General features: G+C 37.4%; 2 protein-coding genes across 6 annotated transcripts in view; one reads left to right on the forward strand and one right to left on the reverse strand.

The window, feature by feature from the left end:
- Positions 1–12,432, reverse strand: part of MRPL13 (mitochondrial ribosomal protein L13) — a 47,958-nt gene extending 35,526 nt beyond the window's left edge. Inside the window, exons 1-2 of one of the 2 annotated variants that reach the window (XM_027614739.2) lie at positions 12,178–12,432; positions 8,172–8,295 (exon numbers count right to left, since the gene is read on the reverse strand). In XM_027614739.2, the coding sequence (XP_027470540.1) occupies positions 8,172–8,295; positions 12,178–12,261 (208 nt within the window). In that variant the 5' untranslated portion in view covers positions 12,262–12,432. The remainder of the gene's footprint in view (positions 1–8,171; positions 8,296–12,177) is intronic. The other variant, XM_027614729.2, reaches the window with a different exon arrangement.
- A 114-nt stretch (positions 12,433–12,546) lies between these two features.
- Positions 12,547–17,626, forward strand: part of LOC113935318 (MDM2 binding protein) — an 84,115-nt gene continuing 79,035 nt past the window's right edge. For 3 of the 4 annotated variants that reach the window (XM_027617130.2, XM_027617140.2, XM_027617150.2), the window contains exons 1-2: positions 12,547–12,697; positions 13,520–13,600. In XM_027617130.2, the coding sequence (XP_027472931.1) occupies positions 12,580–12,697; positions 13,520–13,600 (199 nt within the window). In that variant the 5' untranslated portion in view covers positions 12,547–12,579. The remainder of the gene's footprint in view (positions 12,698–13,519; positions 13,601–17,626) is intronic. The other variant, XM_027617158.2, reaches the window with a different exon arrangement.

The following is a 17,626-nucleotide window of genomic DNA, read 5'->3' on the forward strand; positions in this document are numbered from 1 at the left end:
ATTTCTCTTATGATACTGATTTAACCCTATCTTGTCCTATTGTTTGTACAATTTTATTCCCTCCACCTACATTATAAGCTGCCTTCTGAAGACTCTTAATGTAAACTCATATAATGGGAGTTACCAGTCACAGTGTTAAAAAAAAATTCCTGGTGTTCACTTTAATGTAAATAGGGCTTGTTCTATCACATCTGGCTCCCATTCAATTCCTTTCTGAGATTTCATGGGAGATACTCCTAGTTCTTACCTTAGAAATCAGACCATTCAAAATTGTCTGAGCTACTCAGACTCCATACAAGGGTAGATTCAGGTGGAGATATATATAAGTTTGGCAGGATTCTCTTCCAAAATCTGCTTTATACTCCTTTTCCATTGATTGATTGATTAACCAACTTACTACTTACTAATGCTAGGTACTGTTCTTGATGTTGGGAATATAGCAATGAATACAACGGAAATCCCTGTTCATAATAAATCTTACATTCTAGTGGAATGAGCTAGACATTAAACAAACAAATAAGTAAATATACAATATGCCAAGAGCTGATAACTATAGGGGGATAAAGAGTAATACAGAAGTATTATTAATTGGTACAGGTTTTTGTGTTTTAATTTCTCTGGGACAAAGGCCCAAAAGTGCAACTGATATATGGTAAACTCATGTTTAGTTTTATAAGAAACTGCCATATTCTTTTCCAGACTGGCTGTACCATTTTACATTCCTACCAGCAATGTGTAAGTAATCCAATTTCTTTGCATCATCACTAGCATTTTTATTGCCACTATTTTTTATTTTAGCTATTCTGATAGATATGTAGTGATATCTCATTGTGGTTTTAATCTGTTCCCTAACGGCTAATAATGTTGAATTTTTTATGTGTTTATTTGCCAGCTGGTCACGTATTTTGCTCATTTTCTAATTACATGTTTATTTCCTGTGGGCTGTGTGGTTTTCAAATATTTCCCTTCAGCCTGTAGTTTGTCTTTTCATCCCCTTCACAGCGTCAAAGCCTTCTTTAAAAGTTCTTTGGTTTATTAAAAAAAAAAAAGAAGAAGAAGAAGAAGATAGCAGGAAGGGAAGAATGAAGGGGGGGAAATTGGAGGGAGAGATGAACCATGAGAGACTAAGGACTCTGAGAAACAAACTGAGGGTTCTAGAGGGGAGGGGGCGGGGGGAGGGGTTAGCCTGGTGATGGGTATTAAAGAGGGCACGTACTGCATGGAGCAGTGGGTGTTATACGCAAACAATAGATCATGGAACACTACATCAAAAACTAATGATGTATGGTGATCAACATAACATAATAATAAAAAAAATTAAAAAATGTAAATAGGGCTTGTTCTATCACATCTGGCTCCCATTCAATTCCTTTCTTAGATTTCATGGGAGATACTTTGGTTTAGGAGCACCTGGGTGGCTCAGTCGGTTAAGTGTCTGCCTTTGGCTTGGGTCATGATCCCAGGGTCCTGGGATGGAGCCCTGTTATCAGGCTCCCTGCTCAGCGGGAAGCCTGCTTCTCCCTCTCCCACTGCCTCTCCCCTAACTTGTGGGCATGCTCTCTCTCAAATAAATAAATAAAATCTTAAAAAAAAATAAAAAAATAAAGTTCTTTGGTTTAGCTCGATGGTTTTAAAACTGTATTTGATAGAGATGTCAGGTTCTGAGAAGGTGACTCACAGGAGCAAGGGTCCAGCATCTTCTCCCTCCTTCAGCCAGCACAGCACTGCTTTGTTTTGCTTTTTTAAAGATTTATTTATTTGAGAGAAAGAGCACGTGGAGGGTGGGGGCAGAGGGAGAGAGAGTCTCAAGCAGACTCTGCGCTGAGCATGGAGCCTGACATGGGGCTCTATTTCATGACCCTGAGATCATGACCTGAGTAGAAACCAAGAGTCAGACGCTTAACCAACTGCGCCACCCAGGCACCCCTGTGCAGCACTGTTTTTATATATTGGGTCTCCATACAAGATTTGGTTTGAGAAATGTTTGAAAAATAGCTATTTCAATTTAGTGATACATAACAAAATTGGCTTTGGCCATTATATTTTTTTCCAACCTTGAAAGATAAATGTCCAAATGCCTAGCTCAGTGTTATTTTTGGCATCCCTGAACTTGTGCATAGCCAATACGACCGACAACCATGTAGGTTACCACAAAATCTACTGAGTGTAAAGACAATGTGATAGGAATAAGGTGTGTTGTTCAAATTTATTGATAATATCTAAATATCTTCCAAAGGAGTTAAGTATTCTGGATGTAACCTGAAGCAAAACTCTCCTTCACTGTTTTGTATGATGATATTCTAGGAGCGGAAGAATAAATGTGTAATTAAGATTGCCAAATTAAAATGATGCAGTGATTGACATTTGAAATAAATTGACACTGAACTCGATAGTAAGAGAGAAAAATGTTAGCTGGCTAACTGTAAAAACAGCATCCTAAACTTTTTTATTTTCTAACAAGTCCTTACAAGATGTAAATAATACAAGGCAGAATGCTAGAGATTGGACTAGATCTAATCTAATCTTTGGTAAACTGGTGTGCTAGCATTTATAATGTTAAGAACTGTGTGCAACTTTTGTTTCATTTCATGTAGATCAGGAGTATTTTAGGATAATCTAATAATAACTCTAGAAAATGCTGAAGAAAAGTTTCTCTCTACTTCTTTTCTAATTTTTTATTTATTTTTAAAAGATTTTATTTACTTATTCGAGAGAGAGAGACAGAAAAAGCACGAGCAGGGAGAGGGGCAAAGGGAGGGGCACAAGGAGAAGCAGGCCCCCCGCTGAGCAGGGAGCCCAAGGTGGGGCTCAATCCCAGGACCCCCAGATCATGACCTGAGTGGAAGGCAGATACTTAACGGACTGAGCCACCCAGGTATCCCTCTCTGCTTCTTATAAATGCTCATACAGTCCTCCTCAATTTTTTAATCTGTAAGCAGCAAAAAGAGTGGAATCCTCATGAAGAGTAAGTCATAATCCAAAAATTACCAGGTGTTCTTTCTTTTCATTTATCAGTGACAAAGAAACAAGCTCAAAAAGCTCTCAGGTCCTAAATTCAGAAGGGCAGCTCTAATTAGAAAAGAGGAGAGAATGCTTTTCCTAGTTCCACGTCATTTCCAGCTTGACCCAGACCACATTTTCCATAAAAAATAATCCTGTAAGTGGAAGGTTGGTTTTCTACAACACTTGACAAAGTCCACTGGACCTATAAAGTAGTTCAAATATCGTATGTATCATGTTTAGATACATTATTGGTTAACTTTTATTTTTTATTTATTTATTTTTTTTGTTGGCTAACTTTTATAATCACTCTAGGATATACGACCATCATTGATAGTATTATTTTTCTGGGAAACTGCATGTCAATTTTCAAAAAAACATGTTTACAGTGATTGTGAGCACATAATACATGCTTAATAAATGCTTATTAAACCAATGAATGTCAGAAATACGCTTACAACATGAGATGTTTGTAAGTTGAAAATTGCTTGCAATTTAAGTCTTGATTTTAGTGACATCTTGTGGATATAAAAAGTTTTGCTGATATGTTACATTTTAATTTTTTAGTGAAACAAAAATAACTCCATCTTTAAAATGTAAATTTTTAATTTCATAGAAAAGCTATTCTCCTCTACTAGAAAAGGATGACTGGATAGGCAGCCACAGAAGCTTGTCTGGTGTTCTAGCAGAATATTCTCATTAGGTACCTAAGGAATACTTTTGCAATAATGACCTGCTTATAGAATGCAGAACTTTAATTCAGTGAATAGATAAGTGCTATACTTTAAGGAAATCAGATTACTACTAATTATACTTTTCCCCAAATTTTGTACTGTTTGTATTTCTACAAAAACAATCTAAGAGATCTTGTGTATTACCTTGTTAATAACATTGCTAAGGTAAAAAAAAAAAATCAGCAGGAAAACACAGCTTAAGTGGCTAAGAATCACCACACTGAGGTGGAATGGGAAATTTACCTCTGAGGAAACAAGTCCCTGGGTTCTGGTCCCAGTTCTATTATAATATTGCAGCTGAGTGACAGTGAGAAAGTCACTTTATTCTTCTGATTTTAGTTTTCTCATCTATAAATGAGGCAGTTAAACAAAGTATCTGAAGTCCTAAGGAATTAATTTCTATGACTTGGTAATTCTAGGACTACAGCATTCTCCTTGTCTGCCAAAAAAGAGATTTTTAAAGTAACAAGATTTCGAATTAGTCAAGCATAAGTCTGCTCATCACTATTTTACTTTGGAAGTACAGGTTCTCCTCATTATTCATGGATTCCACACTACGAATTTGCCTCTTCTCTTAAAATTTATTTTTAATCTCAATACCTGCGGTGCTTTCTTAGTCATTTGCAGACATGTGCACATGAGTGAAAAATCTGAGTGGCTTGATGCACTCGTTTCCAACTGAGGTCAAATAACGTAATGCACTGACTGTTCTCTTACTATAAACAAGTGTCCCTTTGTGGTCCATTTAGTGCTAGCTTTTTGGCATTTTTGTGCTTTTTAAAGTGACTTTACTTTTTAAATATCCCTCAAGTCTGATGCTCAAGGGCTGTGTAGTGTTCCTAAGTGCAAAAAGGCTCCAGTGTGTCTTACAAAGAAAATGTGTTAGATAAGCGTTGTTCAGTCAATGAGTTACTCTGTGGTTGGCCGCAAGTTCAACAATATGTGTATTAAATAAGGTGTCTTTAAACAGAAACACATAAAACAAACAAGACTATGTATTGATTGGCTGACAAAAAATGCTGTGACCAGAGGCTCATAGGAACCTAACTCTGTGTCTCCCCCAGAAGCAACGATTTGGTGTTCACTCTCATTCAGCATTCGTGGTGACTTTAAAGAACGGAACTACAGCGAATAATGAGAACTGACTGTGCTTGTAAAACATTTTCTTAAAAGTGTCATTCCACAAAATGTTTCTGACAAGCATCTCTGAAGGACCAGACATTGTACTAAGGTGCCTGAAGAACAAAGATCAACATGACAGAATCCTTACATTCAAATTCTGTACTTAAAGATTTCACAGGTTGTGGGCTTACTTTGAAATTTTCATTAAGTGAAGAAAAAGATTAGAGCAGCAAGTATGAGAAATGGGGGAACTGGCAAATTCTTGCTCTTACACAAATCAAAGCATCTACAGGTCTCTTTCTCCTAGCTCCACAGATCCAAAATCTAACTTAGTTGAAATGCCAGAGCCCTGATTAAAAGTAACTTCTTCATTCTCAAAACTGGTATCCATGAATGCATATATCCACCAAAAAACATTTCATGCAGTCCAGCTATGTGTCAAACACCATTCTAGGCACTGGGCATATATAGCTGTGAAAAATTCAGGCAAAGTTCCTGTCCTCTTAGAACTTCATCTAGTAAAGGTTGGTGGATAATGCACATTTATATGGTATGTGTGATCAGTGAATGCTTTTTTTTTTAAAGGCAAGGTAAAGTATAATAAGTGAAAGGGGGAGCAGACAGAGGAATTGGGGAAGGTCTCTCTCAGGATATAAATGAGCAGAAATTTGAAAGATGTGAAGGAATAAGGCATAAATTTGGAAAATCCCATTCAGGCAGAGGGAACAAAATGTGAAAAGGCACTAAGGCAAAAATGTGTTGGCAGGTATATTAATGAAACAGTAGTAAGCCTTAGTGGATTACTCAAGGGAGGTAGGAAATAAATCAGGGAGATAATAGGGACCATACCATGTAGGTCCTTGTAGGGTACTGACACAATTTGGCTTTTCCTCTGATTCTCATTTGGAAAAGACAACTGTAACTGATCTGTGGAGAAAAGACCCTATTGGGGCAAGAGCAGAAGCAGGCAGATCAGTGAGGAGGCTTTTGGAATAACCCAGAATAGAGAGTACAGTGGTTTAAAATTACAGTAGAAGAGAGAGTTAATGAGAGGTGGCTAGATTTCAGATATATATATTTTCTCAGATATATATATTTCTTCAGGTATATTTTTTCATATATATAGATATATATTTTTTACAGGGAGTTGAAAAAGGGAAGTCACAAATGAAGCAAAGACTTCTGACTAGAGTAACTAAGAAAAAGAGTAAAGAAGGTGTTAATTGAGATTGGGAAACCAGAAGTAACAGGTTGGTTTGGGTGGGGGAAATCAGGAAGTACAACACCTCCAAGTTAAACACACATTAACATGCTGGAGATGTCTACCAGACACCTAAGAAGTTTGCTGAGTAGAAATGTGGTTATGTGAGTCTGGAATACAGGGAAAAGATAAAAAATGAAGATATAAATTTGGCAGCTAGAAGCATGAGAGAAGATAGAGATATGAAACTGAATGTGATTGCTTAAGGAATGTGAAGGGGTGCAAGGACCAGGTTCCAGGGTACTCCTAATTTTTAATGAGAGAAGACTGGGGAATTGGAAAGTTGAAAAGAACAAAAGGAACTGGGAAGGAGGAGTTAGCAAGAGAATGCATCCAAGAACAAATGGAGAATGTGTTTAAGAAGAAAGTTCTTTACATGAAAACTAGCCTGGACTCCCCAAAGGGGTAGCTGCAAGAAGAAAATAAGGATTATTCTATATTAAAAGGATTAAAAAAACATAACCAACTGAAGGCAATACATAAACCTTGGTTGGATTCTGGTCTTAAAAAAAAGTAACAGCTCTAAAGAACATTCTTGGAACTACTAAAGAAATCTGAAAATGTACTGGACATTAAATCATACAGTTAAATTATGTTTGTTTTGTTATGTGTAATAAGGGCATTTTGGTTACACGGGAGTATTCTTATTCTTAGGAGACACATGCTGAAGTATTCAGGGGGATTTATTATGACATCTGCAACTTATTTTGCAATGATTGAGTAAAAAATTATATGTTAAATTATATGTTAAAATGTTAATAACTGTGTAATCTAGGTGGAGGGTATAATTCACTGTACTATTCTTTGAGCTTTTCTGAAAATGTGAAAACTTTCACAGTAAAAGTTATAAAATTGTAAGGGACAAATAACTCAGTGGAAATATGGGCAAAAGACACGTATAGACATTTCCCAGAAGAAGAAATGATAAAAGGCCAATAAAGAGAAAAAGATACATAGCACCATTTGCAATCAGGACAATGCAAAACCATCAGGAGAGTGTATTTCACATCTACCAGAGTAGTCAAACTTAAAGAGAATGAAAATATCAAGTGTTACTGAAGATGAGGGATAATACAAACTCTGGTAGGACATCAGCGTTAAGACTAACTAGTTTCCTAAACACCTCTGAACCCAGTAACTTCTATCCTGTAAACAGGCCTCAGAGAAACTCATCCACATATGCACTGTAAAAAAGGTACAAGAATACTGACAGTAATATTGTTTGTAATGGTAAAAAAAAAAAAAAAAATTGGAAATACCCCAAATGTTGAGTGTATGGGTATTTATTTCATCTTCATTATAACTGTTAATTTTCTTTAAAATATTACCTATATTTAAATATTAATTTATCTATATCTACACACTGTATATGTAACTTCATGTTTCAAAAAGCTAAAACTACGATCAATTGCCAAAAATGGTGTTGACAGGTCAAACAAGATGAAGAGTAAGAGCTAACACCTAGATCTTGCTGGGTGGGCCCTGAAGTCCCAGGTTAAGTGAAGTCAATCAAAACTATGCGTAACAAGCACAAGTCTTTTAGTATCAAAACAACTTTTTTCTTTTCTTTTGTATTGGAAAAAGGTTACAGAAAATCAAATCTATCAATTAAAAACAGTAAAGAGTAAACTTTCCATGTCCAGCTAGTTCTATCCATCTTCCTGGAGGAAAAGGTTTTTAGAAGGGAGGGCAAACTTATTTCTTCATTTTCAAAAATTCTCTATTCAAATGCACATTGCCATGTGAAGAAACATGTATAAGAGTGAGCGTATAATTTATAGTCCCAATCAGGGTATCTGAGAATGAAAGGAGGGCTACAGATAATTTTGCTGTTGTAATGGCATAAAATGGGGTTGTCTCAGGCAAACTGGTCTGTATGGTTTTCCTATGAATAAGCCAAATTCATTGTAGTGCCCCAGTAGGTTTTTTGCTGAATGGAACAAGGGATCCCAGGAAAAATGAGGTCCTTAGAAGCAGTTCAGTCAGACTTCTTCAAGATTCTATTCTGGTATGAAAATTATGGTTACTAGTGACAGATCTAAAATGATACTCACTCAGTTGATGGTATATAGGTTTATGCAATCCTTGAAGTTTAACTGATGCCATAGCAGCCAGTTTGCCAGGGGGCTGCATTTTCCCATCTAAGAGATACCAAACCCGAGCAAAAGTGGCCCATTGCTAGGGGGAAAAAAAAATTTAAAAAGAGAGAAAACAAAGAAAATTCTAATTAAAATGGAAATAATCAAGTTTATTATTATATACCATCATGAGTATTCTATAGTTAATATTAATAATAAATCAATCACAAAGAGCCTTCATTTTGTATTCAATTCTATTTCTGGAAAAGGAGGGTCTTTTTTCACTATACAAAGATTAACACAGTAATTTTTCCTGCCTCCTTTTCTATCTGCAATATGGATGATGCTTTATCTAAAACATTTCAAAGATATATTTTCCTTTATATTATGACTTTTTTTGTATCGCATAAAATAGAATCTGGAATGGTAATGAGAAACTCTTATGAAAGTAGAAACTGTTTATAAAGGTCTTCAAAAATATTTTGAGACTAATAGATATTAAATTGAAAGATGAGTGACCAACTGGGAACTGAAGACTACTGAGAAGTTCAAATCCATGGGAGAATACAGTAACAGAATATAGCTGGACAAGTATAGATGGATGATGTTGAATAAACTTAAATTTTAAGTAGCTGCTTTAGACATCTTTAGGCTGCCTCAGGCATAAACCATTGTCTTTGCAGTATCCATCAGTAACTTCAAACTCTAAGAAAATTCCAGCCCAGAAAGATCTCAACCAGATGTTTTCTCTATCCACATACATAAGTTGCTGAACAATGCTGGAAAAAGTACAACCAGGCTAACTGGTTTTAGTTTAAAATTACAAACTTCAAATCGGCTTCTAAACTGCTCACCATTTCTGTTTTTCTCTCTCACTTTTCTAGTTTCTACCTTGTTCTCCTCACATATCTTTTGTCAGATTTACCTCAAGTATTTCATATATTTTTTAAATTTTTATTGTTATGTTAATCACCATACATCAGTTTTTGATGTAGTGATCCATGATTCATTGTTTGTGTATAACACCCAGTGCTCCACGCAGAACGTGCCCTCTTTAATACCCATCACCAGGCTAACCCATCCTCCCACCCCCCTCCCCTCTAGAACCCTCAGTTTGTTTCTCAGAGTCCATAGTCTCTCATGGTTCGTCTCCCCCTCCGATTTCCCCCCTTCATTCTTCCCCTCCTGCTATCTTTTTTTTTTTTTTTAACATGTATTGAATTATTTGTTTCAGAGGTACAGGTCTGTGATCCAACAGTCTTACACAATTCACAGCACTCACCATAGCACATACCCTCCCCAATGTCTATCACCCAGTCACGCCATCCCTCCCACCCCCCCACCACTCCAGCAACCCTCAGTTTGTTTCCTGAGATTAAGAATTCCTCATATCAGTGAGGTCATATGATACATGTCTTTCTCTGATTGACTTATTTCGCTCAGCATAACACCCTCCAGTTCCATCCATGTCGTATATTTCATATATTTTGATGTCACTGTAAATGGTATGGTATTTTTAATTTAAATTTGATTGATTGTTGCTAGTATATGGAAATACACTTCATTTTTTGCATGCTGCTCTTGTAACCTGCAACCCTGCTAAACTTATTTATCAGATCTAGTAGCTTTTCTTAGATTCCATCTGATTTTTTACATAGAAAATCATGTTCTTTGCAAATAAAGACAGCTTTTAGCCCATACCCTTTCCCTAGTACTCTCAGTTTAGGACTAACTAAGAAAAATTCAAACAGTGGGAACTGTATAGGACAATCTTTTGTCTTCAGTAAATTGCAAAGGAAAAAAAATAGGAAAAAGAACCAATTTATTAAGAGAGAACTAAAAAACAGGAAATTATTAATTCTAGATCCTAAAACCAAAGGAACAGTAGAAATATTATGTATTTCTTTTTTTTAAAGATTTTATTTATTTGACAGAGAGAAATTGACAGCAAGAGGAGGGGGGAGAGGGAGAGGAAAAAGCAGACTCCCCGCTAAGCAGGGAGCCCAATGCAGGGCTTGATCCCAGGCCCCAGGACCATGACCTGAGCTGAAGGCAGAAGCTTAACTGGCTGAGCCACCCAGTTTTTATGTATTTCTGTATTTTATGTATTTTTATGTTTTCTATATTTTTATTTTATGTATTTCTGTAACAAATTTTATGTATTTCTATAACATATATGAGAAAATTGAACATACTACTCATTTGAGATTAAGGAATTATAATTAATTTTTCTTTTGTCTTTGATAAATGGTATTGGGATTATATTTTTTAAAAGAATCCTTATCTTGTAGAGAACATATTGAATTCTTTACTTACGAAATAACAGGAGTCTGAGATTCACCTCAAATTCATAAGGAAAGGAAAGAAGTGAATGGAGGTACAGAGGAAATAATATTGGCTATGAGGTTTTTGAAACTGGGTGATACCTACTTTTATATGTGATTGAAATTCTCCATAATAAAGTTAAAGAAGAAGAACAACAACAAACCCTCCTGACCGCACTTAGCCACTGCTTCATTTCTTTCCTCTCCTTTGTGGCAACATTTTTCCAAAGAGGTTGTCTTTACTCCTCATTCTCTCTCTTCAACCTACTCCAACCTGGCTTTTGCCCTCCCACACTCATCGCCCTCACTCTACCGCCTGCCAAAGTTACCAGGACCTTCATGTCACTAAATCCACTGCTCAATTCTAAGCTTCAGTATAGGTGATCATTTCCTCCTCCTGGGTATTCTTTCCTCACTTGATTTCCAGGACACCACCCTCTGTTGGTGTTTTTTCCTACTTTGCTTCTTCTCTTACCTCTTGTGTCTGAAATGTTGAAATGTCCCAGAATTCAGTTCTTGGTCCTTCTCTCTTCTCAACATACACTTCCTCAAAGACTACATCCAGACTCATGTGTTGAAATGCCATTTTCATGCTCAGGACTCTCAAATGTAGAAATTTACATCTCTAGCCTGGACCTTTTCCCCCCAACTCTACACTTGTATTCAATTGTCCACTTGGCACCTGCCCAACAGTGCTTTTTAAACCATATGTAGCAAAGATTAGTTTTTCCCCATTCCATTGCAGATCAATTATTCTGACTAAAAATAATCCCAAACTTTGTTTAAAAAAATTAAAATACTGCTATATCATCAAATTGCTATAAAAGTTTTAAAATGTTTAAGCTTATTTCCTGTATATGCCTCATCCAAGAGAGGTAACCAACAGTTCAAGAAAGCAATCACACTTGGCGCAGGACTTGGCTAAGAAGCATCTCAGTCAGACCAACATACCCAAAACTGAACTGCTCTTCCACCTGAAACCTGCTTCAATTTCAGTCTTCCCTATCTCAGCTGACGGCACACCCTTCCAGTTATGGAAACAAAAAACCTTGGAGTAACCCTTGTTTCTTCTTTTGTTGTCAGTTCACATTCAATTCTTCAGGAAATCCTTCTGGCCCCACCTTCAAACAGAACCAGACCACTTTTCAACACTATACTGTTACTAGTTTGGTTTGTGCCACCATCATGTCCAGCCTGGATTACTGCAGTTGGTCTCCAAATGGATTCTTTGTTTCTATCTTCCATCAATCCCCATCTCTGAAAAGTCTAAACTCAGCGGCCAGAGTGCTCCTTTTAACACCTAAATGACATCATGTTACTACCTGGCTCCAAATCTTTCAATGGGTCCTCATTTTACTCAGTAACGAACAAATTCTCACAATGATCTACAATGCCCTATCTGATCCTCCTTATTACCTCTGATCTTCTCTCCGAATACTCTTTCGCGGGGGGAGCGGGGGGGACATGAAAAGGTCTGGCTGAAAAGAGAAAAGTGCCGAAGAGAACAGCGAGCAGTAGCCAGAATCACGACCCTCGTATATGCTTTCTCGAGGCATCCTGGCTTTCCTGCCGGCTCAGCATCACTAAATCCACCCGAGCCACTGACTTCCTTCTGCCAGTGTAATGAATTCCATCAAGCTACAAGAGTTCGAGCTCACCTGGGGTGCCTTGGAGAAACTCGACATGTTTCCCCCACCAGCAGGACCGTCCTTGGCGCAGGATCCAAGGCCAGACCTCAGCATCACTAGCCCGGCGGGAAACGTATAAACCCAAGCATGACAGTTCCTAGGCCAGCCAGGCCTCGTCAGCTTCTCTGCTCTTCCTGGGTCTCCTCCAATCTTCCCGTGTTAGCAGTTTCATCATGAAAGGAGGAAATAATGCAGCTATTGAGAGAATAACTCCCCAAAAGAACCCACCGGCCGGAAAAGCTGCAGCAAACAGACGGAGGGCGCACAATTCCCAGCCGACCAAAAGTGGAAGGGAACCGGAAATATATCAGTAGCGCGCGACTGTTTGGATGTGGAAACCGGGACTTGAAACATTAGTTCAGCTCTAAGGAGATGGATCGGTACCTACTCCTTGTGATCTGGGGAGAAGGAAAAGTCCAGTCCGCAGCGGGTGGGGAAGCGGAGCATGGGCCCCGGGAGTTGTCCGTGGAGGGTACCGAGAAGCTGCCGGGTAAGCGCGGGGCTGAGAAAGAGCGGGAACGGCTTCGGGGGAGGGAAGAAATTTAAGTTTGAGATCCAGTTCTGCAGGGGAAGGACCTATCTCGAGTTCTCCCGGGGATTTGTTTCTCTCTGGGATCGGCCCAATAAGGGCTGACAAATGTCGTTATCTTAATAGAAAAATAGGGACAAATTTGTGGATGCAAAATCCCAGCGCTCAGAAGTTCTTGGCACAGTAAAAATTTAACTGAGCAATTCTCTGTGCTTTAGGAGTGGAATGTCTGCTTGTTGGAAATATATGCATTCAGTAGTGTTTCCGCCTCCTGTGTGTTCCAAATGCAGGTAATACAGAAGGGAACAAGATGGAAAAGGGGCTTACTCTCCTAGAGTTTACCATCCTAATGGGAGGAGACATCCTACACATAAACTAAGCTAAAAAAAAAAAAAATGGTAAATTTAAAACAGTTGTAACCGTTTGAGATTGCACTCCTTTTTTGCGGTTTCTGTCTAATCCGTATTCCACTTTATTTGTTTTGATTGGGCAAGCATTTTGAGGAGAAAACGTATGTGGTTGTATACAGAGTATTGTGGCAGAGTTTCCCTTCTCCGTTTAAAATTATTCTTTCGGGGGATTTTTGGATTTGTGTTAACTGACTAGCATGTACAAACTGGGCGTCTTTCTTCTCTGTTTGCATTTATTATATTGAAACTAGAAAATGTGTAGTTCTTTTATGTACAGTATAATGTTCTTGAGAGTCTCTGATGGTGAAATTGGAATGGGCCTAGATTACATAACTCTTGAGCCCACTGAGTTAGTTTGTCTTTTCTTTTTCAGACTTAACAGCAGCAAATGTTTATCATCTCCTGAAAAGAAGCATTAGTGCTTCAATGAATCCAGAAGATAGTACTTTTCCCGGTAAGTATAGCACAAACCCCTTATTTCTCTGACACTGCATTTGTATTGGTAGTAAATTTAATTAATTTGGTCACTTAAAGGTACAAGGCATATTTGTTGACTGTGCATAAGCCACTGGGATAGGGAATTAAGGAAATACAAACCTGAAAAAGATGATATCCCTCTCTTCTTTCTGCTTCAGTGTAATCAAATTGTATGGAAATTACTTTAGGTTCTCAGCTTGACTTTTGTGCCCTTTATGGGATTTTTTTGCCCATCTTTAGTTCCATATAAAATAGGGTAATGTGGGATTTTAGAAGGATTTGCGATTTTGTCCTGAGTACAAATACATTAATGCTCTTACACCCATTTCTTACCATTTCTTTCCACCCTTACCTCCTACAGATTCTCTTTAAAGCACTTCATAATTGTTAAACACAGTGATCCTTTCTCCATTCTTATCTGTTTTAACTTTTTCTAAGTATTTGGCTTTTTTGACCGCACCTTTGCTCTTATAAAAATCTTTCTTCCTGTGGTTTCTATTAGCATTATACAGATCCATCTATTTATTTTTTGATAGTTATCTTCTCTTTCACTTCCTCTTCTTGGCCCCTTGCGAGTGTCTTTCAAAGGCTCAGAGAAAAGAGATAACCAAAACAGGCCAAGGCCTAAAAGCTGAAGGAAGCTTCTGAAGATGCTAGGGATAGGGGGCTCATTTTGATAACGTAATTCTCATGACTGTACTCTATGATCCTTTCTCTCTTCTTTCATTAGAGAACCTCTTGTCTGTCAGGTTTAAACTGTCACCCTTGGGAAGTTATTTCTAGTTTTGTGCTGCCCTAGTCCTTTGCCCAGTTGCAGTAGTACTCATTAAATTTTCAAGTTGGTATAATTTAAGTCAGTACTGCTATTACTGCAAGAAAGATTTTCTTTCACTTGTGCCTTGAAAGTATACATTAAAGAGCTATTGGGAGCATTCTAGGAATTCTAATTGATAAATTTATCTAAATGATAAATTTCACTTCCTGTTTGGGTGGATAGACATTTCTTAATCCAGGCAGTCCTTGTTTGCCCAGTAATCTGGGACTATGTAAGTGATTGCACACTAAAGCCCCGCTAAGCAATCCTAATATAATCAATGGGGAAAAAATCACAATTGTTCCATGACATTTTTTGTCAAAACATTAAAAAGTCTCTCACTGGTTATACATGTAGAAGAAATGGGGGAAAAAAAACCCAGTAAAACTAATAGTTATTTCATAGGCTGTAATTTGAAGCATTGGAAGCATTGAGAATTAAAGTGTTTCTTCTTCTTCTTCTTTTTTTTTTTTTGTAAAAACTTTATCAGAAGTGGTTTGAACAGTTCTTGTCACTTTCTTGTCAACATACAATTTAGGATATAGAGTGAGCATCTCTTCTATGTTTCGGTGAATTGCTGTACTCCCAAGTTTGTGTTAGCTTCCAGTGTTTTATCCTTTGCACTTTTAATGTCATGAAATATCTCTGAGTTCCTTTAGTGCAAAGGTATTTGCCAACGTCATTTTTCTCTGAGATGTCTTCATCCTTTTCATCAGTGTTTTTATCACAGCAGCTATTTCTAGAATCCAATTACATTAGATTGGAATATCACTTTGTGTTTTTTGCTGCGCTTTCATCTTTTTTTTTTCCTTTTGCCCATTTCCTCTTACTATTATCCAATTCTCTATAATATGTGGATTTAGCACTGGGAGACAAGAAGGAAACACAATTACATACTTGTCCTCTATTCATATGAACTGAATAACAGATGTGCAGTGACCAGTCAACAAACTTGGAAAGTAGCGATGCGATTGGTCACTGAGCATGATACACATCTTTGATTATATGTATTGATTTGTGATCCGAGAAGCTAGCAGTGAAGTTTTACTTTATGCAATTACGGTTAATTAATAAACCTTGGTAACTGGAGTTTGAACCATGTTTTGGGGGACCAGGAATTATTGAAACCATGGTAACTGAAATCTGCATATCAGAACCATGCAAAGAAAGAACTGCTCATATTGAATTTCTTACCCTGAGAGCATTATTGCTTTGTGTAATATGGCAAATTTGAGAAACTGGAAGTGCATTATGATTATAATTGAGCTAAGGCTGGAGAGGTAGGTGTAGCTATGTGGAGGACTTTGTAAATCATGTTGGGGTGTTTGGACTTTATCATAATAATAATTAGCCATTAAAGGCTTTAATGAAGGAAGAGACGTGCCATCTGTTAGTGAAGTATTCTGGCTACAGTAGAGTTGACAAATTTGAGAAAAGTGTAGTTATGAAGGGGCTGCTGCAGAAGACCAGCAGAGAAATAAGAGAGGCAGTCAGGGTAGAGGAAAATGGATAGATCTGAAGGAAATTACAGAGGTAGAATCCACCTGACTGAGTGTTGCATTGGTGTGATTTAGGAGAAGGGAAGAGGGAGAAAGCAATCAAGTGACATTAGGTTTCTGGCTTGGCTGTAGGGCAGATGGTGGCATTTAGTGAGATAAGAGAATTAGGTTTTGAGGGACTAAGACAAGTCCAGTTTAGAACATGTACATACTCTAAACAGTTGCCTATAAGATGTCAAAGTGAAAATGTTCTGTAAAAGTTGGATACCTGTGTCCGGAACTCAAAAGGCTGGAGATAAAAAAGATTATAGAATCATCATATATAGATGTCAGTTCAAGCTGTGAGAGAGGATGGGATTGTTTATGGACAGTGAAAAGAGCAGAAAATTTTGAACTGAATCCCAGTATTTAAAGGAACTGAGCACTGGTTTTTAAAGGCATGAGGAGCACCTGGAAAGATAGCTTCCACAGAAGCCAAGTGTTTTAAGGGAGAAAGATGACAACTGTGTCATCTTTGATTCCTTTCTTACTCTTATGTTAAGAGGTCAAGTAACAACAGCCATAAGAGCTGCCACGTTTAGTAACATGCTAGTTATTGTATGCCTGTAGTTACAGTGGCATATTGGAGACCAAAAAAAAAAAAAAAAAAAAAAAAACCAGATTGAAGTGGATTTAGAGGGGAGTAGAAAATGTGATGAGGAAATAGGGACAGTCAAGTGTAGACAATACTTTCAGTTTATCCTTGAAGAAGAGTAAAGAAATAGTACCGTCTAGCAAAGGGAGGTGATTTAAAAGAGATTTTTTTTTTCCTCTAACTTGAGGAATATCTGTGCAAACTTAAATGCTAATGGGAAGGAACTGACAGAGGAAGAGAGCTTGAAGGTGCAAGAAAGATCGTCTGATCAGGGGTTTGGGGGTCCCAGTGGAAGTCTGAGGGATAACATTGAATTGAAAGGGCAGTACTCCTCACGTACTCACAGAAAGTAATGAGGAAAGCCTAATGGGAATGCGAGTAGTGTCCTGTGTTTGCTGACAGCATGTTTGGGAGTAATTACCTAATAATGATTTCTATTTTCTTAAGGAAGTAGGAGGTAAAGTCTTTTGCTGAGGCTGTTGGCAGAAAGCGGTAATTAGCACTTAGCATGTTACCTAGCTCCCAGGAGTTAAGCTTCATTTCTCCTCTCTCCTGTGAATCCAATTTCTTTACATAGTTCTACATTCTTCGTGGCTCTAAATTGACATGCACCCTGGAGATGACCCTTAAGTTCATATCCTCATGTAACCTTCTGGTCTCCAAGAAGAGGATCTTCTCTACACTTAAGCTGTAGTTGTATCTCCTCTCTCTCTAGCCAGGATGAACCAGACCTTCATGGTCTTTGAAGAGGGAATCGTTTTTCGTAAAATGACTTACACACTTTTGTGTGACTCAGTAGTAATTGAGTGGGTGTATTTTTTTGGTAGACTTTAGTGTTTAAAATGGTGAATAAAATAGTATGGATTTTGATTTTGACAAAATAAAAGTGTTCATTGTGAGTGAATAATTTTGCTCTTTAGGCAGATTGTTCTTTTGAATTTTTATAGATTTTAAAAAGATCCACATTATGTAAATGAATAGATACACACACACATATCTTAAAGAGCTATATAATATGTATCAAAAATTATATAATTCTCTAAGTATAAATGCTAT

This window comes from Zalophus californianus, chromosome 4 (genome assembly GCF_009762305.2).
Source record: "Zalophus californianus isolate mZalCal1 chromosome 4, mZalCal1.pri.v2, whole genome shotgun sequence".
NCBI classification, from domain to species: domain Eukaryota; kingdom Metazoa; phylum Chordata; class Mammalia; order Carnivora; family Otariidae; genus Zalophus; species Zalophus californianus.